This window comes from Mya arenaria, chromosome 17 (genome assembly GCF_026914265.1).
Source record: "Mya arenaria isolate MELC-2E11 chromosome 17, ASM2691426v1".
NCBI lineage: Eukaryota > Metazoa > Mollusca > Bivalvia > Myida > Myidae > Mya > Mya arenaria.
In genome coordinates, this window is record NC_069138.1 from 49,207,106 (window position 1) to 49,233,953 (window position 26,848).

The 26,848-nt window shown below is 33.0% G+C and overlaps 2 protein-coding genes across 3 annotated transcripts; both read right to left on the bottom strand.

Annotated features, from left to right (window-relative positions):
• Positions 1 to 743: 743 nt before the first annotated feature.
• Positions 744 to 8,943, bottom strand: LOC128222703 (uncharacterized). The gene is made up of 5 exons (XM_052931797.1): positions 8,774 to 8,943; positions 7,119 to 7,291; positions 4,697 to 4,768; positions 3,871 to 4,263; positions 744 to 2,337 (listed from the first exon to the last, which is right to left on the bottom strand). Exons 1-5 carry the CDS (start codon positions 8,784 to 8,786, stop codon positions 2,194 to 2,196), a joined length of 795 nt encoding a protein of 264 aa, XP_052787757.1. The 5' UTR covers positions 8,787 to 8,943; the 3' UTR covers positions 744 to 2,193.
• Positions 8,944 to 12,441: 3,498 nt separating this feature from the next.
• Positions 12,442 to 25,021, bottom strand: LOC128224870 (uncharacterized). Of its 2 annotated transcripts, none has more exons than XM_052934961.1 (5): positions 24,803 to 25,021; positions 16,517 to 16,686; positions 15,808 to 15,879; positions 15,394 to 15,461; positions 12,442 to 13,823 (listed from the first exon to the last, which is right to left on the bottom strand). In XM_052934961.1, the coding sequence occupies exons 1-5, from the start codon at positions 24,813 to 24,815 to the stop codon at positions 13,808 to 13,810; spliced, it is 339 nt and encodes a 112-aa protein (XP_052790921.1). In that variant the 5' UTR covers positions 24,816 to 25,021; the 3' UTR covers positions 12,442 to 13,807. The 2 variants fall into 2 exon arrangements, with proteins under 2 accessions (XP_052790921.1, XP_052790920.1); XM_052934960.1 differs by having other exon boundaries at positions 15,096 to 15,461.
• Between the last annotated feature and the right edge of the window lie 1,827 nt (positions 25,022 to 26,848).

Sequence of the window (26,848 nt, forward strand, 5' to 3'; positions counted from 1 at the left end):
TTAATACTTCGCACAATTAATGCCTACCAACTAACAATAAGGTTAGATAACTCCATTTAACCATAAACACAAATTATGGCCCTTGACCTTCTTTTTTACCTTTTTTCTTTTGATATTTTTATATTCATAATCAGGTTTTTACCAAGGGTAAACAAGTTATTAGAATGACTTGCGTCATTGTTTCTGTGGCCTGGCGGGAGGGCAGCGTCAAAGTCACCTTATGTTTCGAATACTTTTAGCTAGGTTTGACATATAGTGACCAAACTTTGTATGTAGGAAGAGTTTATAGAGACCTTTCATTGAATTGCGTTTGAGGCCCCTAGAATCAATGTTAAGGTCATAGTTACTATTAATAGAAAAGAAATGTTGGTATTGAATAACTTAAGTAAGGGTTGGCATATTGGGAGCAAATTTGGTATATATAAAGAGTTTATAGAGACCTGTTTTAGGCCCCCGAAAGTTATGGCCACTGTCAACTTTTTTTATTTGATTTTTTATTGCTTTTGACAGGCAACTACATCGGTATTGTTTTCATTTCTAAGTCAAAGCGGCGTAGTCGAGCGCGCTGTCTTACGACAGCTCTTGTTTAATATATTCTTAGTATGCTGGTTTGTCATTTGTTTTATTTAAGTGTTTACACTTGATTGGCCAGCAATGCCAACGTTATAATACGATTAATATACTATCAGTTCTGGTAAAGTATAGTTTTAAATGTTGTCGCCCGGTAAGCAAGGTTCAAACACTATGATGTTAAATGTTTTATTCTAAATTGGCAAGACAGTACATGTCACTTCAATGCTAGAAAACCACATTTGAAATAATAGAAAAATACATGAAACAAATAATTGTATGCATGTTTAATAGCAGGCACAAATAATACAATACATACTATTAGAAAGTGTCTATGTGCATCATGTTGTACAATGTTTAAAAAATCAGTTGGTTTGTTTCATCTTTAATGTCCGTGCATGGAACAATGTTTTATATATTTTACAATATTACTTAAACCTCGTGTATTGGATTTAAATGGATTTAGTTTGTAACAATATGTTTTTGCTATTAACCTTTGTATTAAAATCTTTAATTTGATAATAACCACTGAGTAGAAAATTTGGAATACAACTTTAAAATTGAATAAATGGGACGAGCCATGTAGCCAATGTAACAATAACTCTGGTTAACTGACACGGTGTTAGAGAAAAACAACTTAAAATCGACTAAGACAGACCACACATGCGTCATACTATTTGTTTATCCATACTTTTGTTGTATGTAATTTATCTTAAATGTTTTGTTTGGCAAACCATGATTGCTAGCGGAATAACACATTTGTGTCTAGGTTAAAGTCAATATATGCTATTGTACCTTATCGTTTTGTTAAACAACAAATAAGATAATTGCTAAGATCAACAAAATAAAACAATTTTTGGTGCAGCGTTAGAGGTTGATAACAAAATAGCAAGAACAATACTGTCAGGAAATGAGGAATCACAAATGGGACATATTACAAATATATTTAAGGCAGGTTGGGATATTTATTAATAACTTTTATACCATTCATTCGATTGACTTAATTATTCACACAGTTGTTCAGAACCATCACATAACTCCACATTATCCTAAATACAAGTTTTGGCCCCTGGTTGACTTAGGAACTTAGGTTAAAGTTTTAGGGCAGGTTAAAGTTTTAGGGCACGTTGGATTTTTCTCTGTCACAAATGGGACATATCACAAATATCATTGATATTATAGACATACACAATTAGTTATGTATATCAGGCAATGCGATGTCTAAATCAAGGCCCAGTACATGTTTGAGTATTATGCCTGTAATAGAAGCATTATTTAGATATGTTATTATGCGTTTTTGAATAAGCAAAACATTGGGAACATGCAGCAACTTAAAGCTTGAGAACAGATATAAAGCACAAACATATTTTCAATGCTAACTAAAAGTATTAAACTTATATAAACAAATTCGTATATTATACTTCATACTTAAACTAGGTGTCTCAATGTAGTTTAGAGATATATACATCAGAAAATGCTGTTTTAAACTTTAAGTCAATAAACAACTTAAGAACTATAAAGCTTTGAACTATTACATAATAACGCTACACACATGTTGTTATTGTCCCATGTGACGATGCATTTTGGCACGCAATGGGCTTTTTTATTCGATCACTGATATTGTTACACAATTAGGTTGGCTTCAGCATTTGTTTGAGGGATCGCGGGCTGTCCATACGTTTCCGCCATTGCTGATTGAACGGACGCGTCCACTGAGTAATTTTTAACACCAATAGTCTCTACTTCAGCATATGTGAACTGCAAACCCTGTAAGAATTAGCTGATTTGCATTTTCTTTTAAACAGTTCCATTTAGCTTAAACACGACTATGAATTCATTTGTATCATGTTACGCGTTTCATACCGTAATATTTAGAACCAAACATCTATCACCATGACAGTGTCAATTAATCACATATATTAAGAAGATTCGTAAATTACCTTTAGCCTGCGATAAATAATGCGTTACAGGAACATATTGATAGTATTACAGTTTTTGCGATTTATATACACTACAAGTAAGTAACAATAAACGTCGAAATGCGGCGACACCAGGATTTCAATTCATTCAATAAGAAAATCGGGCAACTTTAAGTTTTGGGCATCGAGTTATTAAGCAGAATTGTTTTTATGTTTTGTAGTAACCTTGACTACACTGACTTTTCAATCCAATCCCATGTGAGTTTTTACATAAACCTCCTATATACTAAAACTCATCACCCAAATTGCAATCCAAAAACATGCCTTCATTTGCAACATAACAAGTTTCATCATTACGAAGAACTGAAAACTACAATTATTGACCATATGTTTTGCGTTCTTTAGAAACAGCGACCTTGACTCTACTGACCCCAAAAACAATCACAATCTATGTCTTAATATAAGCTTCATACACAATATATTTCAACATACGCTATTCAACAATTCTAACCTAAGATAAGCACCGGATTTATGTTTGAATTTTTTGTAACAGTGACCTTGATCTCATTAGCCCGAAAAGGAATTCCATAGTACTTCTTCACCTTAGGTTCCTACGAATCAAATTTCATCACCTTACATAAACTATATGGAAAGTAAAACCATTGTTTACCTTCTTTTAGAAGCAGTGTCCTTGACCGTAACCCCACAAAACCTAAAGGAATCCAAACTTACGTATTCACATAGGTTTCATACTCAACAGCTTTGCTTACTAAACATCGATTGCAATAAAAAGTATTGCGGTTAACAGTATAAGTATTCTCGTTTTTGTGACATTCACCTTTATTCTACCGACCCCAAAGCAATCCAAAGGTACCTCTTTAATATATGCTGCCGACACAACAAATTTCGTTACTACATTTTTTTTCTAACTGGGTGGAAACCCTTTTTCGTTTTAGTAATATTGACATTGATCTTGACTCAATGATCCCAGATGTTATCCCAATGTACCTCAAATCAGCTTGCTTTATACCAAGTTTCAAATACATGTATTTTGTAATTAAAGACTTAAGTTAAGCGGTAACCATTTTTCTATTTTTAGTGACTTTGACCACACCAAAACCAAAATCAATCGCAAGCGACATGTTTATAAAAGGCGCAAACAAAAAATGGAAAACAAACTGTTTAATGCCCGTTTAATGCCCGCCTTTGACCACCCGCCCGACCAACGACATATCCAAATCTTTCAAATAGGATTTGGTGTAAGAAATCCGGTTTACATGTAATGCAAAACATTTATAGAAGTATGTGATATGCTTGTTATACCTTATCACAACATCACAAAGTAGTTTTCATATGAAAACGATTAAAACCAAGAACTTACGTTGCGCAGAGGACCTTCTCCGATTGTAAATAGCTGTTGATTCATCACGACTGCCGTTTCAACAACTTGGTCAGAGTGATCTCTTTTAATTCCATTCATGAAGCAAAAACCGTACTTGTAGACCAGGCAAAACGAGTAAAGGTTTAAGATCGAAAGGAAGAACGTGATGATCAGCGTAAATAGAAATACTGTGTCAATTAAAGGCATGGGATTTGTATTGTAGTTGTAGTAGTTATTAGGGGTATGGGTTGAGGGGTATTGGGATGAATTTCTGTCGTAATCATGGTTTATCGTTTTTGATTCTCCCCAAAAGAACCAGGTGTACCCAAATAGTATGACGTAGCCTATATTGCTCATGAACAACCACACATAGACACTCCAATGTCCGATTGCCTGAAAAAAGATGACTAAGGTTGCTCATATACGTTTATTTGGACTCCTATGGCATTTCCGCATGCATTTCCTTTAAATTTCACGTAAAAATCATTTGGATGAACCACAATCCTTTGAAATTTATCTGTCAATAAAGAAATGACGCGTGTGGTTGTTTATCAAATGACGGCAATGGAACAATTGACGTCGTTCACGCTGCCCATTTTCAAAAGCCAAAAATACGCTACTTCGAAATATCTTTGAAGCGATTTTCAATAGCAATTTTGTTGCATAATTCTAGAGAAAGTTTGCAAATGATAAGTGTAAATATAACAATTGCAAACATTTCGTCACTGCAAAACAAATATTTGTATACACCGATTTACTGCAAGACTATAACATTCGATCCTAAAATATGTACAAAACATTTGATTTAAGACGAAAGGTTACATACTTTCTCTGTCTTTGTGTTCCTTGAACAATCCCGATAGAAGCAACATTTGAAGTTTAACGGGCTCATACAACTCTGCAAGAAATATTTAATACATGCACATATATTATTTGATAGTAATGAAGTTGACGGCTGAAATATGTAAGGAATAGAAAAAGTTTTGATAAGTTGACATGACGAGAATAAACGACGACGTCAACAGTTTTTAAAACTATCGGCGGAAATTAATATGGCGTAAAACATTGTACACTTATTGAGTTGCTTTTCGGGCAAAAGTAAAACCTATTTGCCCGATGTCGGGGAAGGACCAGTAAACTATTGCCCGATGTCAGGGAAGGACCAGTAAACTATTGCCCGATGTCGGGGAAGGACCAGTAAACTATTGCCCGATGTCAGGGAAGGACCAGTAAACTATTGCCCGAGGTCGGGGAAGGACCAGTAAACTATTGGCCGATGTCAGGGAAGGACCAGTAAACTATTGGCCGATGTCAGGGAAGGACCAGTAAACTATTGCCCGATGTCAGGGAAGGACCAGTAAACTATTGCCCGATGTCAGGGAAGGACCAGTTAACTATTGCCCTATGTCGGGGAAGGATCAGTTAACTATTGCCCGATGTCGGGGAAGGATCAGTAACCTATTGCCCGATGTCGGGGAAGGACCAGTAAACTATTGCCCGATGTCAGGGAAGGACCAGTAAACTATTGCCCGATGTCAGGGAAGGACCAGTAAACTATTGTCCGATGTCGGGGAAGGACAAGTAAACTATTGCTCGATGTCGGGGAAGGACCAGTAAACTATTGCCCGATGTCGGGGAAGGACCAGTAAACTATTGCCCGATGTCGGGGAAGGACCAGTAAAGTATTACCCGATGTCGGGGAAGGACCAGTAAACTATTGCCCGTTGCCGAAAGGCATTTGTGTACACCATTTTGGTTATAATTATTAATTGGTTCAAAAAGATAAGAAACAAATAAACAATGCAAATTATTCCACTTCCCAAATCTTATTAGTAGTCGAGGCCTTTTTCCACAAAGTACTTACGAAATAGCTTCACTTCAAAGGGTCTTCAAACATGATTTACACTTTTATTGCACTCAATCTAGTATGTCTATATGCACTGTTACAAGTGCATCCCCACGCACTTTTACAAAATATTATGATATATGGGTGTTCATATAACCATTCATTAGATTGCAGTTCAATCAGTCGAGTATATACACAATATGAGCACAAGTGAAGAGAATAATAGTTTGGTTTAAATTGACGATACAGTATTTACTTACAACTTCTATATGTGTACTAAATCAGACAATATGAGAATGGTGTGAAGAAAATAATGTTATTTTTACGCACAATTTGGTCTAAGTAGAGGCAGGTCTATCCTTTACGCTCTTGTTGAAAAATATTTTCACTTGAAAAAAACACACACCTTTTTATTATATGCTTTCCGAGGATGTATAGAGTTCGAGCAGGGAAATAAAAATGAAACAGTGTTATTTCATTTTGATAATTTGTCATTTTTGAACTGACGTAGCGTTCGCATAAAATTTAGTGCGCTTTTCTGAAAAACAACGCTTAAATTTCATGATTTTATATCCATTTGAGGCATATAATATTTTGTTTGTTTCATCTATTATTACATATGGGTGTGATTTATGGGTCTTGACAAAATCTACACACTTTGGGAAGCTAAACTCGGTTTAAGACACTCAACCTCTGATGCTGATGTTTATTGGATATTTAAGTAGACACGTGTTACATATAAATAGATACGTACGTATCTTGCAATTCTTATTCAAACTGAAGGAAAGTGATAATGAAGCTAATTAATCGTTCATAGAAGATGTTAGAAATAACAATGTTTAAAAAACTTGGTTCAGCAGAATCTTCTCACAAGATATGGTTTTTAATATTATATGATTCCCAGATAAACGAAATCCACTGCATTGTAATGCACTGTAATTTTAAATGATTCAATTTTGATTCAATGATGTATATTCACAACAATGGCAAAGAATTGTCAATGCAAATGGTGTATGAATATTTCAATGGTATATAGATCTTATTACGATAACCTAGAATGCATACTGGTAGATATGATAGATTAGAGCGGAACTTACGTCATTGTCAAGTGTGTGATTCCATGAAATAGAAGACAAATTTGATGTTTAAGTGTACACCATATATTCAGTAAAGAAACATCTATATTTAAAGCTAGTATGAAAGCTTCATTATACACAAATTTTGTATTGTTTTTAATGATATTTAAAAGATATGCTGGTTACATTGAATACACCCCTTTCCTAGACACGCTGTTTCCTGAATGAAAATGATTAGTAAAATAAAAAAAACAACAACACTTTATTTTATCATTGAGTGTACAATAAAATGCTTACACTGAATTTGGCCTCTGTGCACTACTTACAAGGATGGCTGTGACCATCAAAAATTGTCCAAACACAATATCACCGACTGTTACAAACGCCATGATTTGTATCGCAATGCTGAGGAAAGCTAGTATTCGTGTGGCCCATGCTGTGATAAGGATATATGCCTTGGTACGTTCAGGGGATCTCGTGCTCTGTGCACTTCCGGCAACTGAAATATTACAATGATGGTCGTATTCGGAATGTTAAACATTTTTAATGAGCTATTTGTCAGTGTTTAGAATTCACTTTATATCAACTAAACTCAATTTAATTTGTAAAATAAAACATTTCGGTACACCAAATACATCTCCGAAAGTAGCATGACTCTTTAGACCACACTCATTTTGGATAAACACGTAAAGGAACCTTGTTGTTATATCTCATGTTTGTTTAGTTTTTATTTTGAATATGACTGTAACTAAAATAAAAATAAAAAATCGAAAATAATTAAACTATCCTTAAATTATTGTGTGGTTACAGTGCCCAACCAACTCATCAAAAATGAGGCTACACCATGAACAGTTGGTATCGCTTATTGACACTGATGTGGGAAATAAATGACACAAAATGCATAACTGATAATGTAATCGCAGTTTCATTTTTTTTATCGCTATGATATTTCGTCTGTACATAAAACCATTTAAATGATGCCCAAATGTGTTTGGGTAACCAGATTGAACAACATACAACATATATGGGTTTTTTTGAAATGCACAAAGTTAACAATGCCGTTAATGAATGTGTCAAGTTACAAACATTCCAACCCAAAATGTTCAAGTTCTGAAGAAAATTCAGTGTGTTATTTTCATAATTCCATTTATTACGTGTCATTAAATTATCGGTTAACGATGTGTGTTATTTGTATTGTATTTTATGTGATTAATACGTTTCATATACATGTAATGACAACATGCCAGATTTCATTATATGTAAATTGGTTTATACCCTGTTTAAATAAAATTGGTCATATTTGAATTCCTTACTTTTTGAAATGAATTACAAACGGTATTTTATCAAGTATAAATAAAAAAAAATATGGTTAATTCCAATTTAATTAACATTTTAGTTTTAATTATGGTGTTTAACATTAAACTTAGTACACTTTCTTCCGCGTAATAATATGTTACTCATTTTGTCCCATAAATAAATTTCGGAAGTTGATTAAATGAATATCCGAAGTTGGAGATTGAAAAAAAAAACACTAAAAAAACAACAACAACAACAACAACAATATGCCGATGGTTAATATGTCCAATTGCAACTTTTATGTCCGTGGGATTCGTGTTATGTTTAAACAACTTTAAGCAATGGGTATACTTTTTCTATATTTTTCAGCAATTTGTTTTACATAATTGTTATCCGGTTTGATAAAATGATAACCTTTGTTTAACATCGGATTTCTTAAAAAGTGCTCGGATGAATTAAACACAACAATTTCTGAATGAAGTGAAACAACCGAATACACTCATAGACTGCCGTTCAATTAAACCATCGCATTACTGGTTCAAATAAAATTATTAATCAAAATCGCGTTGTGTGACCCGCACTTCTAACTTAAGTTTTTAATGTATTTACCAAAAATTATATGTGAAAATCGAGATTTGAATTGATTTAATTGCAATATTCGCAAATGGTCAATGTGTTTACTTACCTTGAGTATGCATTATTATTCGGCGTAATTTGTCCTTGTTTCTTATCAAGTAGTATTATTTGAATAAGACACTTATCCTTCTTGAACAGTATACCCGGTAATAAAAGCAAATGTTTATCAAACTGTATCCTCCAAATATTAAGTGTTTCAATATTTAATTTATAATTGCTTTAAACCACAATCTTCTGAAAAAGATGGTGTCGGTTCTTTTATCTAAGCGGTTACAAACGTTCATTCGCTCTTATCAGCTGCATGCATTCAATAGCTTAATATAAAGTTAATAGAAAAAAAGAAGTAAATAGATACGATCGGTTTGAAATCGCAGGTGCGTATACAAGAATCAGTATGTGATGTTAGACGCCGCACAGTTTAGATGTTCAACGTTCGGCGCTCGTCAACCCCAGAACCCTCAAAACAGTATCAGGACATGGTAAGGAGGGAGCAGGTTCTCCCACCCACAATACTTTTTTTTGGTAATATTTGTCATACATGATGCATCTTGGTGTAATCTATGCATATATTTACAACTATATGACATAATATGTTCACTTTGGAGCCCTCACCCACAATGCCAGGGCTCCGTTTTAATAAATGATGTATTAATAAATGATCTATTTTGTTTTTGCCTATATGATTTCCGTACAACTTCTTTCTTTTTGATTCCAATACGTATTGGGATTTTATTTTGCTTGAAATGTATTTATTTATGAAAAAATGTATTTTCCTAATGCATGTTATGACAACGATTGCATTATCATAATGCGATGCACATACATTGTAGTTATATATGAGTTGTCCTTGCCAAGAAATGATGATGTTAATGAATGCAAAATGCAACGTTTTATTTAATATTTCACGTGTTTAACATGGCGCTCTCTTAGTTTAATATGTTACATATCAATTAATCTCATTCAAAGTATATGTTTGTTAAGAGCAAAAGTTCAGTTTTTCTGGTAATAAAGCGTACACATATATGTTTATAGCAAACAGATATTCGAAGTATGTTTCTGATATTATAAGGCAACATGCATCATCCGCATCGTAAGACCTTGAACAAATATCACAGAACAGAGGGACATATCTGCAACTTTAAAATAGGTACATTTCGATAAATGTATTACAAAAGGGATGTTTACAAGGAAATAAAGTTAAAAACAAGCCTTGTTTACCTTGTTTGGCAAAACAAATTCGCAACTGTATTTTCTAATCGTCTTTATGCATGTTTCACACTTTGGCACACTTTCTCCAAATATAGACCTTTTGTTATATAATCTTTGACTAGGTTTCACATTCGCCGTAAGGGGGCTTTTTGTTTGAAAAAAAAGAAGTTATTATTTGCTGAGCAAACATTGTATTATTTGCAAAATGCTTACCCTAAAAACTTTCAACACAATTGAATTTTTCACTGATTGAGTATTAATGTCATCAGAATGTTCTTTTTAAGCAAAAAAATAATATAATAATACAATTTTTGATCATTATTATTCCACTTGAATTGGAACTGGGGCTATTTTATTAGATCACTGGGATGGTATCACATTTGGATCGGTTTCTGTGTACGGTGAATGGGTTGAGAAACTGTAAGCATTGCAATAGTCATCTGTAACATTAATATCTTGATGGTGAGGAAGAGGATGTGAAAATGCCTTGCCGGATACGACCGATATTGAGAGTACAGTGTCCCAAGAGATGTAATAGTTTGCTGAGTATTCCATTGCAGCATTTGTGAATTGTGAATCCTGAAAAAGAACGAACGGATATAGATTCTTTGTTAATGGGCTTATGCAGAAGGTGCATCTTCCGTTTGTTTTTGGTATATTGATATGGTGTTATACGCCTCCGATCCCTGCCCAGACAGTTTTTAACGCCAGATTCCAGCGGTATTTTTTTCGTAAACAAACAATCCGACATGACAGTAACATACTTTTGTTCACAGCTCAATCATCAATATGGCGACTTTCTTCTAGAATCAAATACAGAATTGTTCTTAAAGAATTACCTCGACCCCCAAGCAAATTTAGACTCGAACATTTTAGTTACTTCTTTAAAAGGAGAGTATAGTTGCGTGTTCGACTATTCCTTGAAACCTGACATCAAATCTACGAACCATCGCTTGTCACAGCGATTTGATATTAAGTGAAATCGGATGTTGTTGTAATAATAAACAATTTTAAGAATGTATCAATTTGAACAATGATATCAAGTATTCACATATCTACGAAGAACGAAAATCAAGTACAAAATACACGTTACCTACAAAGTTGATTGAATTTTTACAATTTCGCAAAGTTGGCATTTTTGAAATACAACTTAGTATTCATCTGTTGTATGGTTTCCTTATTGAACGCCAAATAAATAATGTACCTTAGTTTACGCCCAATCGAAAAATTACCTTATCAAATGCCTAATAGAAAATGTACCGTATTGTGAGCCTAATCTAGAATTTATCTTACTGAATGCTTAATCGAGAATATACCTTCTTGTATGCTTAATAGAGAATGTACATTATTGTGCGCCTAATCGAGAATGTACCTTCTTGTATGCTTAATAGAGAATGTACATTATTGTGCGCTTAATCGAGAATGTACCTTCTTGTATGCTTAATAGAAAATGTACATTATTGTGCGCCTAATCGAGAATGTATCTTATTGTATGCTTAACAGAGACTTTACCGTATTGTTCGCCTAACCGAGAATGTACCTTATTGTATGCTTAATAGATAATGTATCTTATTGTGCGCCTGATCGAGAATGTACCTTATTGTATGCTTAATAGAACATGTACCTTATTGTACGACTAATCGAGAATGTACCTTATTGTATGCTTAATAGAGAATGTATCTTATTGTGCGCCTAATCGATAATGTATCTTATTGTATGCTTAATAGAGAATGTACCGTATTGTGCGCCTAATTGAGAATGTACCTTATTACATCCGTATTAGAAAATGTACCGTATTGTGCGCCTAATCGAGAATGTACATTATTGTATGCGTAATAAAGAATGTACCTTATTGTGTGCCTAATCGAGAATGTATCTTATTGTAGGCTTAATAGAGAATGTACCTTGTTGTGCGCTAATCGAGAATGTATTTTATTGTATGCTTAATAGAGAATGTACCTTATTGTGCGCCTAATCGAGAATGTATCTTATTGTATGCTTAATAGAGAATGTACATTAGTGTACGCCTTATCAAGAATGTAGACTACTCACAACACGAGTGTATGGTTGACTGCAGAACAAGTTGATGCATACTCGAACTTTTACATCAAAACATAAATAATTATCGCTTTTAAAGAAGATGTTCTCATGGAATTTATGGGTTATATATTGTTTAACAAAAAATTCGCTATCTAAATAAAAACGTCATAAGAAAGGTAATAGTACTCGTCACATTAAATTTTAAAATCTGAGGTATATCAGTAAAGGAATCATTGAAGATTGCACACAGCCATTATTTTGTCAATCATTTAATAGCCATATTTGGATCTCACAACTCATATTTAATATATCAGTGTAACTCGTGTATTTTATTATGATTTTATTGAGTTTGTGTTTGGTGTTTTAGTCTCATATCAACGGTTGATAAGGAAGCGCTACTGTGCGAAAGTGGGTTGAAGGGACAAACACACAAAACATTCACATTTATTTTGTCATTTGATGTTCAGTTTAAAGAAGCCTATTCATAGAAATGGCTTAATTATCTTAACTTGTAGGCGCATAATGTTTGTCTCTATCTGAATGCAAAAACAAAAAATCATAAATTAACGAGAAAGATGGAACAACAGCAAAAAAACCTCAACAAACAATTCAGTACATATATTCTCTATAAAAATAACAATAACTAGGGGTGTTTATCAAGGATTGTTAGATACCGCCTTGGAACGGTCAGTAAAATGTAAATTTACTGGGGGTTTAAACCAGTTTAAGTGCACAAATTTCACTCTTATCCCAACAATCCTAAATAAAGATAAAACGCAAAAGGTAAATCTTATCAAAGTATGCATTCACTTGAGGAAACTTAACGATAAAACAAATGATAATAAAATTTTAGGTAAACCCCAAGTACTTCTATCATTAGGGATCTCAACTCTATCTGCAGACGGTGGAATACAATTCAGAGTACCTAATGCAATTTTTTTTTCAAAGATACGATGCAGTCATTGTTTGAAACTATGAATATCACACACAGTCTGCCTTATAAAATAAAAGATTTAAAACTGTGTGATCACAGAGTTGCATAATAAAAGCACCATTGTACTAAAACTTGGAACAAATAAAAAAAAACATCATTAAATAAAACAGCGACATTTATTAGCTAATCTTTCTTTCCAAATGATTTGAAAATGTAAAATATTTGAAGAAAATGAAGTCACATGCAAAACACTCCGAGTCAGCCAAAAATGTTTTAGCCAAAAAAGGTTTTAAAGATAACATGAATTAGCACAATCATCATAAAATCAAAGTACTGAAAGCTTAGTTATGTAAGGATGCTATATTCAACCCTATATTTTGTTTCAGGAATTCATCTTCAATAACTAGAAGGCAAGTGCTCTTCAAAAGTTTGCCTTTATATCCACGGTTTAAATAAAATCCAAGTAATTCATTGAGTCTATCTGCCCAACTACCTGCTGGAACCATTTTAATTTTACGAATTTTCTTTAAAACATCACCATTAAAATCGGGATGAACAATACTATCAAGAATCCAATTATGTTTACAGTTGTTGCTTTTTCACTTGTGAAATACTTACGACAAAGGCGTTTTTATGCATGTTGGTGAAGTATATCTGTTCACTAATATGTTTGGCAATAACATGTTTTTGATTCGATCACTGTAATTTGGTTTCACATTTGGAGTGGCATCAGCGTATGGTAGAAGACGGACAGGCTGACCACTCGTTGCCGCCAAGTCGAGCCTGCCGAGTCACTTGTAACACCAATAACTTGCTGAGAAGGTCCGGCAAGATACGGCTGGTATTGAGGCTACTGTGTCTCAGGGTAAGTAGACGGTTGCTGAGAACCCACTGTAGTATCTATGAACTGCAAACCCTGTGAAGATATAACAGACCCAAAACGGGATGGTTTAATATAGCTTTATTACATTCATACTCATACGCACACGATCTTGAATCTAATCAATAACTGAACTATCAACATAAATGCAACTGTTAGCCAGAGGCGGGCTTATCATACACACAGGCGGGCTTATCAATACTGGGCTCTAATTGGACAATCTGAACTTTAAACAGTTCTTTGAAAGTTATAAGACATGTCACAATGCGTCGACAAGTAGTCTTTAAATTATTCAATCAGGAAATTTGGCTATATCTTTAGATATCAAATGTTTAAACAGAACTGTTTTGCCTTTCAGAGTAAAGCTTCCTTGGCTACTACTATATCTAATCACATGGTAAGTTTTCACATAAACCTCCTATAAACTAGATATCATCACCTGAAATACAATCCCAAAGTACATCTTCATTTTTAACATACCAAGTTTCATTACTAAATAGAACCGAACACTGAAATTATTAAGCATATTTTTGCCTTTTTTAGAAACAGAGACATGACCCTTCTGACTCCTCAATCAATCAAAAGGTAAGTCTTCACACATGTTTCACAACATATTTCACACTATACATCATTTCAAACTTAAGAAATGGATAAAAAATATTTTTCTTTTTTTGTAACAACGACCTTGATCCGACCAGCACGAAAAGTAATCCAAAAGTATTTCACCGCCTGATTTTTTTCTACGCAGCAAGTTTCATCATTAAACATAAACCAACTAGTAGGTAATAAAGTAGAAACCTTTGTTTATATAACGTTAGTTGCATCGACCTTGAGATTAATCCCAGAAAAGATAAAGCAATACAAAAGTACGTCTTAACATAAGTTTTCATAGACTACTGGTTTAATCACTTTACATCAATTATATTGAAAGGTTTTGACTTAAATGTAATTTGTTTTCTTGTTAAAGTAACAGAGACCTTCACCTGGGTCATACCGACCCAGAAAAGCAAATCGAAGGTACCTCTTCAAATTACCTTTATACACAAAAAATCTCGTTACTACACTGAAATTCTTAATAAAGTTATTTAGTGGATATTTTTTTATTATCATTACATCGTTCCGGACTCAATGGTCAAAATAGAAATTCCAGTGTACTTCAATTTAGCTTGCTATATACCAAGTTGCAAATCTATACCTTTTTCTAAGAAGGTTTTGTGTTATTGAGCAGAAACCATATATGTATTTTAATTACTTTGTCCAGACCGAAACAAAAGCAATCAGTTTATTAACATTAAACCACACGCTTACGTTAACCGGAAGACCGCCTCCGATTGTAGATATCTCTTTATTCATCACGACCGCCGTTTCAACGCTTTGCTGAGAGTGGTCCCTATCGACTTCATTCATGAAGCAACAGCCGTACTTGTAGACAAGACTAAATGAGTAAAGGTTCAACATCGAAAGGAAGAACGTAATGATCAGCGTAAATGCAAATACTGTGTCCAATAAAGCCATGCTGTTGTATTCGTCGACGTTAAAGAAGTAATAGTTATGCACGTCATTATAGTAGTATTCTCTTAATTCTGCCCAAATATACCAGCTGTACCCAAACATGATGGCGTAGCACATGTTGCTGATGAACATCCACAAATAGACACTCCAATGTCCGATTGCCTGAAATAAGATTACAAATGTTTCACGTTAACGTAACGAACATTCTCTCCTCCAATGGAGGGCACAAAAGGCCTTTCTATATTTTTTTTGAAATACTTACATATGTCATTGTTCATGTTAGTTTTATTTCACGGTTGGGGTTACGCCGCAAAGTAAGGAAATACATAGATAAATAAAAACATGTAGACACAATATTGAAGTTTATGCGAGGTCCGGTAATTAGATTAAATTCAGCATGTATCGAAAGTAAGTTGATACATTTAATTATTACACACGAGACGATTTCTTCGGTACAAAATAAGTTTTTAATATGTACAAAAATTATTAAAGGCAAATTGTTATATACTTTCTCAATCTTTGTGTATCTGGAACAATCTCGATAGCAGAAACAGCTGAAGTTTAATGGGCTTAAAACACTCTGAAAGGAAAGAATCAGTATTATCAGTGTTACTGCATTGTAGTGATATTGTCTGCTGAATTATCCTAAGAAGAAAACTTGGAGTTGATAAGTTGACATGAGGAGAATAAAGCGACGATGACGAAAGTTTGTCAAACTAATGGCGGCTATCAATATTGAGTGACATTTTCATGTTTCTGTTTCCATTTAATAGTATACACTTATGGAATGGCTTGTCGGGCAGTGGTCAAACTATTTGCCAAGGTTGTGGATCGACCAGTAAACTATTGCACAAGACCGAAAGGCATTTGTGATTTTCATTCGGCAATTCAAATTATTCGACCGTGCTAATCTATTCATATAAAAGGTTTAAAACTCTATATATATCAAAATATCGTGCACTATTTAATTTATTCTGAAAAGGGTAATTCTTAACGACAGAAATTGAAACTATAATTTGTTTCAGGAACAAGGAGTTTACAGTAAAATATGAACAAAACAATCATACATCAATAATACATCAATAATAATACTTGTATTATTGAATACACCCCAATTCATAGACAAACAATTTCCTGAATATATCATGACAAATAAATACAATAAAAGTTTGTTCAATAAACGCTAACATTGGATTTGGCTTCCGCACACTACTTACAAAAGTTGCTGTGGCCATCATGAAGAATCCAAAAATAATGCCCACCATAACAAAGGCCAAGGTAGAAAAAACAATACTGAGGAAAGCTAGTATTCGTGTGGCTATCACTGTGATGCGGATACATCTTTTGGTAGCTTCAATTGATCTTGTGCTCTGCGCACTTTCGTCAACTGAAATATTAAGAGTGATAATCGTATTCGGAATGTTGACATTCATGATGTTGACGTTCATGAAAAACTAATTGTCAATGTTAAGTACTTGATGAACTCAATAATTATGATTTGTAAAATTATAAATAGTTCTGTACACAGAACAAAGCTCGGTAAAAAGCATGACTCTTTAAGTCATACTTTTCGTGGATACATATGTTAAGAAACAACTTTGTTGTTGTAAATTATTTATGATTAGTATCAATTATGAATAAGACTGTGAGTTAAAATATTCAAAAACTCAAACAAGTTCAACTAGTCTTTAAATAAAATTTGTTTAATGCTTGCCCGGCCACCTCACTGAAAATGAGGTTACCCCCTGTATGCTAGTGAATGCAATATTTTATCGCTTTATTATGTACAGGTTTTTCCTATAGACATATTCAATCTTTTCGAATGATATACACTTTATTGGCTTACCGGGCACGAACAGTCCACATCATTGTACAACGGTTTTCTTTATAACATCTCTTTCAAGACATTGCATGTAAGTGTTGAATTTGATATTCTCAATGTAACTACTTTTTGTCAGTATCATTAAAATTGCTTTTCGCGTTTTGACGTATCGCTAAGCATTCACAGTTTACGCAGATTATAATAGAACTAATAACTATCCAACTTTGACGTCTGTTTTGAGATCTTATAATTATTACTATGTTTTGATAAAGGAAATTCTAGAACATTTTGAACAGATCTTTACAATTACACTGATCATTTAAATATCTTGCGATTTAATCGGTTCAACTTTAAATGTTAAAATATAACTTTCAGAAAATTAATAAAAGAAATAGAAGTGGAGATCGAAAAAAAGAAAGCGAAGCCTTTTTGATAAAAAACACTTGCTTACAAGTTAATGGTTCCAACTAATTGACAGACTTGTGAACGCATTCGGTTGTTATATTTTGTTATATATTCATCAGTGAATCTTAACGTATCTGATGTTGAACAAAGCTTTTATTTTCATCAAACCATTGATAATAATGCTGAATTGTGACGTCGGGTGAGCCCATATAATGTTATGAATGAAATAGGTATAGAGAAAGCTATTGCAATTTGTGTTTTGTTTTTCATTTCAAATGAAAACGGACTTTATATTTTTTGAATGCCAAGGTATCCAACTTTTAATATTGTTTGCGGAATATATGGTACATATTCTTTCTTGACACCAATAGAACCCTTTCTAGATATAGCAAAATAATATGGGGCTCACTTAGCGGAGTGCCAGGAGAAAAACCTTCTTGTCTGGCTTGGTGACCACCAATCAAGTTCAATCGGAAAGGCATGAAGTCGCAATTAGGTTGCTTTGTAGAGAGTCGAGTGCGCTAACCACAACCCTAACTGGACAACTAACAGGAATGACAAACAAGTCACTTAAATTCGCCATTATTATATGGGGAGCTCTAAACCCTTTGAAATCAAGAAACTATTAATCTAATTTTATATAAGGTGTAATATAATAAACTGTTGTCAAATAACCCATTTTAAAACTGCATTTTTAACGATTTTCGAAACAATGCAACCTTATTGCAACATTTCCACATATTTATGAACGATTAAACTATCATTTAAACTGATGATGACATATTTCCGATGCTTATAGTTCATTACACATAGCACTGATGTTTCGGCCCGGCACATATAAAACCATCAGCATATTTTGTATATTTGGGATCGTTCAGAAGTTCATTTATGGGACAAAACTAACATAAGGAGTAATGGATCGAACAGGACAGGCGTAAATTCACCAGCCTTAAAATGGTAAATGTTTAATAGCATGACCACTGTCAATGTCCTTCTAATCTGGGCAAACATGATCCTAAAGTCCCAATTCCTGTCCAGTCACAGTGGGAGAGCGCAAGAGAATGTGTTCTAAGTGCAACGATAATCGAAACTAAAACACCGTGTTGATAATAGCAAAGATTGACAAAGAATATATATATTAGACTTCACAACATATATGTATTAATTCTGCATTAAATACTGTCTGTAAAAAAGTAAGGAGTTCAAGTATGTTAAAATTTTATTAAACCAGTGAACCATGAAAGAATTTTAGCATAAAACTCAAAGAAGACAAGAACAAACACCACACATGGTTTAGAACACGAACAAAAGGTAATCTCACAATGTAACGGACCTTAGAACAATATAAAGTGGCATATTGTAAACACAATGATTACATAAATCTCCAAATATAAAGATAAGCTCTGATAAACAAGTCTTAGCAAATATTTACGCTATGTACGCAAATATCAGTAATAATGAATTGTACCCAATGTGGTTTGGGTTTGTTTGTGAGTGATTTATACTATCTCATTTAGGCTAGGTTTTTTGGGAGATAAACAACCGATATGTCTCCTATGGTTTATATTATGAAATAGTTAAAGCTTTTTTTAATGAAAACATATGTGTGTCTTGTATAGCTTTTGAAAGCCGCAGATTCCCATCGTCCTTAGAGTTCTGATAAACCAGATATAGCTCCTTCTCTACAGGACCCTATGCATATTTCTGTCACTGCGGAACTTTCCAATGACGATACTATTTACTATTGTTAGAAACTGGCCAAATATGTAGCAAACTTTAAACAAACAAACGCAAATGCTTTCCAACTACGAACAAATGTCAAAAAGGTTACACTTTTTGGCAACACATGTAAGAACATGTTATACAGTGCAATTTATGTCTTAATCAATACTGTCCAATTTATAGACATATCTGCTACTGCTTTTGTTACTACTACTTAAAGACACCAACCTCTCTGGCTAAATGTTCACAAATTGTCTTTCTTGGCATAACATATTAGCAAGAGTAGACTTTTCTTTAGAGCTGATGAGTTATAGATGAGGTGATTGAAATGTAAAGCATTTATAGATGGCAATGTAAACATTACAGACTATAACAACCATACCTCTTGCCTGATGTTCACAAATTGCTTGTCATGACAGACTGTATATGCCATACTTTCAAAGATTACATCCGTTTATTATGAAAACAATTAATTGATGGCAATATCAATTTTACACAATAGAACCATACCGTTGGGACCCTTTGTACAAATATTTGTTGTTGAAAATTGTTCCAAAATTGATAAATCTTTGTTCAACATGGGCTACCTTCACAGTTCTCTGACCAATAAAAATACAACAGTTTCAGAATAACCAAAAATACCTAGTTCCACTCACAAGGCTGCCAATTAATTTAAAATATGACAATAAAGTACAAGCAAGGGTGTTGTTTGTATGTATTTGCTTAAACTAATATTGGTGATAACGAGAATTAAACTTAGTTGCAAGATTTGTATAGTAATTTATTCAGTATAATAACTGAATGTGTGCATTATTAGTTGGCGTAATTTGTTTTTCTTATTCAGTACTAAGTACCACAATTTAAATTAGATTGCACGTATGCTTTTTGAACAAATACCCAGTAGTAAAAATGTAAATAAAACTTAATGAGCTTTTAAAGAGCCAAAATTAATTTGTTAAATGTTGACTCATAGCAACCCCATGCAATTTCGTTATCGGGGTATTACCTTTTTAATACCGATACGTTTCAAAATATACTAGTACATGTTTTTATTATCGGAATTGATAATCTTGAATACAGTATCTTGTACAGTTACATCGAACTAATGAAATAAAACCATTTATTTTATTTTGTGTAACAAGTATAATAAAAAAAAATTATTTCATGCTTTACGATGAAATATGGGGTTTTAACAGTGAAATAACAACAGTGAAAATATCAATTTGATATTTTCACTGCAAAATAAGGAGTGAAAATATCAACTTTCAGAACTACTTTTAAATTCCTTTGTTGTAACATGTACTTGCCTTAGTCAAAACAGAACACTGGACTTCAGTAAATTATGTCAAAAACAGTTTAAAAAAATAAAGAAAAGTTTTATAAATTTAAATAAATATATAATTGGAAATTAACAACATACCTTTTATTACCGGTTATCCCGTTTATCAAACATTTTACTGATCTTTGAAGCTGAAACTTCAAACATTTGCTTTCATACCAAACAAATTACAGACAAAAACAACTGTTCGAACATAAATAAAATTTTATATCATCGTTCAAATGTATTTTGAACTGTTAACCGTTGTAGTACGTAAAATGAGCTTCCTGGAGAATTCACACAACAAATTACAGAAAGATCCGATATTTTTACCCCACCCACACCTAAAAATGTGTCAACAAACTAGCATGGCATTTACTCTTTATCTGGAAAACAAACATTTTAAAGTGAAACAGACTGGTCTCTGACAATAAGATGACTGAATATTAACTTACTATAAAAATACGCGTACATGCAGTCTTAAACTAAGAAAAATGGTTAAAATCCAATGAGTATCCACATTTGTTTTGCTAACACATTTGACCTTCCAAATTTTCATTCTATAATAGCGGCGTAGTAATTTGGTTATATATTCATGCCCATCTTAAAATAAAAAGTGTTTTCATTATTGTTTGGAACATATGTGCACTAATAATACTGCATTTTTTACTGTTCATAAAGCTTTGCAATAAAAAACGAGCGAATATTAAGCTATGAGAATGAATAGCAGAGAACTATTTTTCAGCAAACCGAAAATAGAAAAGTTGACAGCTATAATTATTCATGAGGGGCGACCACGGGTAGCGGCGTAAAGTCCACCCTTTTCAAAAAAAGGGGGTAATTCAGAAATAAATAAAAAAACAAACAAATAAAACTCCGAAAATAAGCATAAAAGAAACAGAAAATTTGTTTATTTCAGTGTAAGATCGTATTTCATTTCACTCGTGATCATAAAACAACTACATTTTCACTCGTGGCTTCGCCACTCGTGAAAATATGTTTTTCTATGACACTCGTGAAATAAAATACGATCTTACACTGAAATAAACAAATATCCTCTATATATACATGCAAAAAAGTGTTCTGTATCATTAACGCATATATCTTTTTCATTTTGGTACGGGTTCTGTTACTAATGTACAAATGTGCATTTTTTTGTTGAGGGCTGAGAATGCCATTAATTCCCAATATTACTAAAATGAAGAAACATTAATAATATTAAGCAATTCATCAGTTATGGCAACCGATTTGGATGAATTAGAGCATATGTGAATGCTTTCAATAGTTATTATACATAAAATATAATACCCAGCTTGTTGGCACACTTATATTGTGTTTTTAAAGCTGCTCTCTCACAGATATACCGTTTTTACAACTTTTTAATTTTTTGTCTTGGAAAGAGCAAATTTTTGCGTAAATATCTGCAAACCAAAGATTGCTGACAAAAGATCAGATCGCAGAGTTTCATATTTCCGTTCGAAAAGTAATGTTTTATGGCTAACGGTTTAAGAAAAATGCATAAAAAAATCAACTTTTGAACTTATATATAAAAGTCTGCGATCTAATGTTTTGTCAGCAGTCTTATATAACTAGTTTCCATGCATTTTCGTAAAACTTCGCTCGTTCCAAAAGACAAAAAAAGTTGTTAAAACGTTCAATCTGTGAGATTGCAGCTTTAAGAAAAATATGAAGAAATAATCAATTGCTACATCAACTGAACACAAGAAGCATAATGTTATGACCCGTAGTACACTATTGTTAATATATAAGTTATTATTAAGAAATGCCTTTTAAAATAATACCAGATAGAAATCTAAGGCTTTCAAGAGGTATAAAAGACCTTCTCTCATTTCAACATAACAAGACTTTATATTTTAATTGTGCTAACCATGTCCGGGATATCGGTTATGTGTATCTTACATTTCCAAAACTAGCATATAAAGATAAGGATGTAAAGATCACTTTTAAGCAACCTCAAACCCCATTAGGTGTTTTCAGACTTCGTAGCGTAAGTATGCACATTAAAATAGTTTATCACCTCTTTGCTTCATATTGTAGGCTTTATGCGATCATAATGTTTAACAATATGCATCTTTGACTCGCCCTAAGACCAGGAATGGTCCGAGATCTATTTTCTTGGTGTGCTTATCTCATTTTATCATTCATACTGGGCCATATACTTCTCATTTAAAGCTGCACTCTCACAGATATACCATTTTTACAACCTTTTTATTTTTTGTCTTGGAAAGAGCATATTTTTGCGTAAATATCTGCAAACCAATGATATACGAAAGCTGGCAAAAAATCAGATCGCAGATTTTCATATTTCCGTTCGAAAACTGATGTGTTATGGCTTAAACCGTTACTAATGGTTTACGGAAAATGCATAAAACATCAATTTTTGAACTTTAATAAAAATCTGCGATCTAATTTTTTGTCAGCAGTCTTATATAACTGGTTTCAATAGATTTTCGCAAAAATTGGCTTGTTCAAAGACAGAAAAATAAAAAAGTTGTCAAAACGTTCAATCTGTGAGAGTGCAGCTTTAACCCTTTTGACTAATTCGTTCTTGTATTTTTTGTTCTTATGCGTTTCATATAGTATTACGTGTATGCCAAATAGCATTCTATGTATATTGGTTCATACTTTTGTTTATACCGGCAATAAAGTTTGTCGTACTTGATTTTTCTTTCTTATTGAAATGTTTTACATATAGTGTTTCATCCACTTTTAATAGGAATAAATTATAAATTTTAATTAATCCACTAGTTTAATTTAAAATATATTTATTATCATTATACTAAGAACGTATATTTCGCTCCATTCCTACTGTGATTAGACTGGAATAAGGACTCTTATTTTTGCCCAACTTTATCGGACTTTAACATGCATCATGCTATTGAATTATAATGATGTAAAGGCTGATGCATTAACTTCAACCTTTGTTCGATCCATTACTCCTTATCTTCATTGTTTTCTATGAAGGAACGGACGTGGGAGATCGTATACAAAATAGGATTTGTCGATGGTTAAATCTGAGCCGATTGTATCTTTTGTTGCCGTGTGATATATGAAACAGCTATTAGCAACGGACAAATACCTTCATTAGTTTAAATGAGATGCTAGTGGTGCATAAATAAAGCGAAATGTTGTAAGCTGTAAGGCGAAAATAGCTGAATAAAGGGTTATCTATAAATTTTAACAAAAAATGAGTCCCAATATTTATCTGGAGGTTGGAGTTTAATTTTACCTTGTATGCATAAATAAGTTGATTATTACGTGCTCAATTTTAACGAGTGAAAATATAAATGGCACCTCCTTCAAACGATTAAGAGGCCTCTTTACACTTGGTGCAGCTTGGCATTTTATTAAATAGAATAATGGCGAATTAAAGTGACTTGCTTGTCATTTCTATTGGTCTTCCGGTTAGCGCTGTGGTAAGCGCACTAGACTTTCCCAAAAGCCGGGTTCGCCTCCCAGCCTTGGCGCATTAATTTGGTTTGTGATCACCAAGATGGACAAGTGGTATTTCACCGAGCACACCTGTACCATTCCCACCCATACGCAGCACAAGATCTCACTCGTTACCATCGTGCTGACGACAGTGACTTAGAATGAACAAACACGTTTAGACAATTAATAACTGTAGTTCAATCTATGATAGCCAACTTTCAATCATGTGTATTGTGGATGAAAGTTGTGCAACTATTGTTTTGATATAATTGAAAAGGATTTCATTTGCGGCTAGAAAGAATATGTAAATATCATACCACAAACAATAGTACAAGCAAGTTATTTTGGCATTGACTGAATATCAAGTATGATTTCAGCTAAAATAGAAAATATATTAGTAATTTGGTTAACATATTAGTGATCATTAGGTAAAGCCTTTAAAAATGATACCAACATTATGTTGGGTCTCAATTCAAAATTATCACCAATGGTATGATACAATGATCAGTTTTGTTTAACATCGGATACCTTTACACGTTGTCTGATGTATCAAAATACAACAATTTCAAAATAAAGTTAAAGTAGCTGAATATACTCAGAAGGCTGCCAATGAATTTCAACAACGACATTAAGGTATAAGCAAAAATAATGATCAAAATGACTTCGCCCCCTTTGTTCGATCCACACTTCAACTTTCTTTTATTAATTTACTAAAACTCATATTGTTGACATCGAGATTAAAACTTAATTACAAAATAATCAAATGGCCATGTAATTACTTACCTTGAGTAAGCATAATTCGGTGTAATCCTGGTTCCTTTGATAGTGTGTATTGAATGTGACTGCACGTATCCTTCTTAAACAGTGACCCAGTAGTACAAATCAGATGTTGTTCAAATAAATGCCCCAAATAATAAGTGTTTTTCAATATTAAATATTGAATAAGTAAATGTTTTAAAACATGTCCGATGGCATAAAATTTTCGTACAAAGATTTCGTAATTAAGATAAGCTTATCGGATACAACTGTTTATTTTCTCCATCAGTTGCATACATTCAATAGCTAAATATAGTTATTTCGTAAGGCGGGTACGTGTAAAGCCTATCAGCTAAAGGTAAAGGATTGTACAACACTTAAGGAATATAATATAAAGTAAGCACACATTTAGGTGTACCACAGACGGGAGACTTTGATCGGCATTGAACTCACATACAAAGCAAATGGCTCTGATAAAGCTCACTAAAATTGCTGCATTATTCTTTTATCCCAAATAAAAAAACTGCCATAAAGCAGTCGGAAGTTATCCACAAGCACTGCGCCACACAAATAAGTAATCTCTTGTACTGCCATGGTTTCAGAGAAATATCAATCTGAAAAGATAAATGTGCATGACAAAGGGACCAACTGTGATGTATTAAGCAAGAAATCTATGCATAGACATCCAGAGCAAAAACAAAATGATTTCGAGGTCTGTTTTATCCCATCTGAGCGTCGCATACAAATTAAACGCAAATCCTCACTTAAGCAATGTATCATTAAATTGTTGATCTGTTAAAAATCAATTACATTTCATATTCTAAACGAGTGTTTATATGAACGTTAATTATGTGTGCTGTTTTTTTTGTTTTGAATTGTTAGTGTGCATTTCATTGAAACGTGAGCTTATTTCTTTAATCAAGAAGTATAACACTAAACCCATAGGGATTTTCAAATAAAGTTGTCAGTTTGTTGTAAGTGTACCACGGTAATTTTTTTGTTAACCTCTTATACACCGTTTTCTACTCTATGTGAATAAGGCTATTGTACGCTTAATCCAGAATATTCATTATTGTATGCTTTATCAAAAGTATACAAAACCAGTTCTAATGCACACTTGCTTGTCCACATAAACGGTTTAAAAACATCCCTTTTAAATACTATGTTCTCATACATTCTTAATCGTTATTAATATTTGCTAATACAAAAGCAAACTTGTGGATCTATCATTGAAGAATAATTTCAGTCATTGTTCGCGAATCACTACTGTGCAAAGTGTGTTGTTGATCTAAATACAAAAATATATATTCAATGCTTTTTTTATTTGATTTTCTATCTTGAGAGCTTAGTTTGAAAAGCATTTGCACTAAAACGCAGAAGTGTTTAAAAACACGAATACTTTTAGGCGCCATAATGTTTCTCGCTATCTAAACGACATTATGTAAACAATGTCTTGTGGCATTGTGGAGATAACTTATATTTCAAGAACGAATGTTTGCTCGATAAGATGTACATGTTTTTGTTGATCAATATATTAACTAAAGCATAACACCCCACAACTTGATAATTTTTCAATGATACACAAACAAATACTTGCAAATAAACTCATATTATATGGTTAAAACACACAGCACACAGTAATGAAATTCCATCGATTGTCGATGTCAGTTATGTAAATTAATGAATTGAGTTTGCTCAACTTTTTTTAGATTGAACGTAGAATTTATTGAAATTTAATATTTTATAAACAAACGAGTTTATAAAGGCATGAAATGTTTTGCAAAATCATGAAAAGCACAAAATTCTCGGAAGCTTGATCTTCGCAAATAAAATAAATTGAATTATGCATGTGTTTTGCCCACTCGCGACATCAGGAGGTTGTACATGTTTGGAGAGCACTATCAGAAAGACATATGAATATTAAGTACACTAACTTACCTTACCTTTGTTGTATTTTAAATTCTTAATTTATTAGTACGCGTACTTGTAATTGAATGCGACGGCGTTAATGCAATTTTAAACAGTAAGTCATGTATTTAAAAATAAGACCTTGATGTAAAAACAAATCATTTG

Bases quoted from the DNA above. Each gene is read 5' to 3' on its own strand.
- LOC128222703 (XM_052931797.1), bottom strand. The intron at 4,769-7,118 runs GTAAGTAGTGCA...TATTTCTTGCAG, and splicing joins TGATGGTCACAGCCATCCTT to AGTTGTATGAGCCCGTTAAA. The intron at 4,264-4,696 runs GTATGTAACCTT...ATCTTTTTTCAG, and splicing joins GGAACACAAAGACAGAGAAA to GCAATCGGACATTGGAGTGT.
- LOC128224870 (XM_052934960.1), bottom strand. The intron at 15,880-16,516 runs GTAAGTAGTGTG...CTTTCCTTTCAG, and splicing joins TGATGGCCACAGCAACTTTT to AGTGTTTTAAGCCCATTAAA. The intron at 15,462-15,807 runs GTATATAACAAT...ATCTTATTTCAG, and splicing joins GATACACAAAGATTGAGAAA to GCAATCGGACATTGGAGTGT.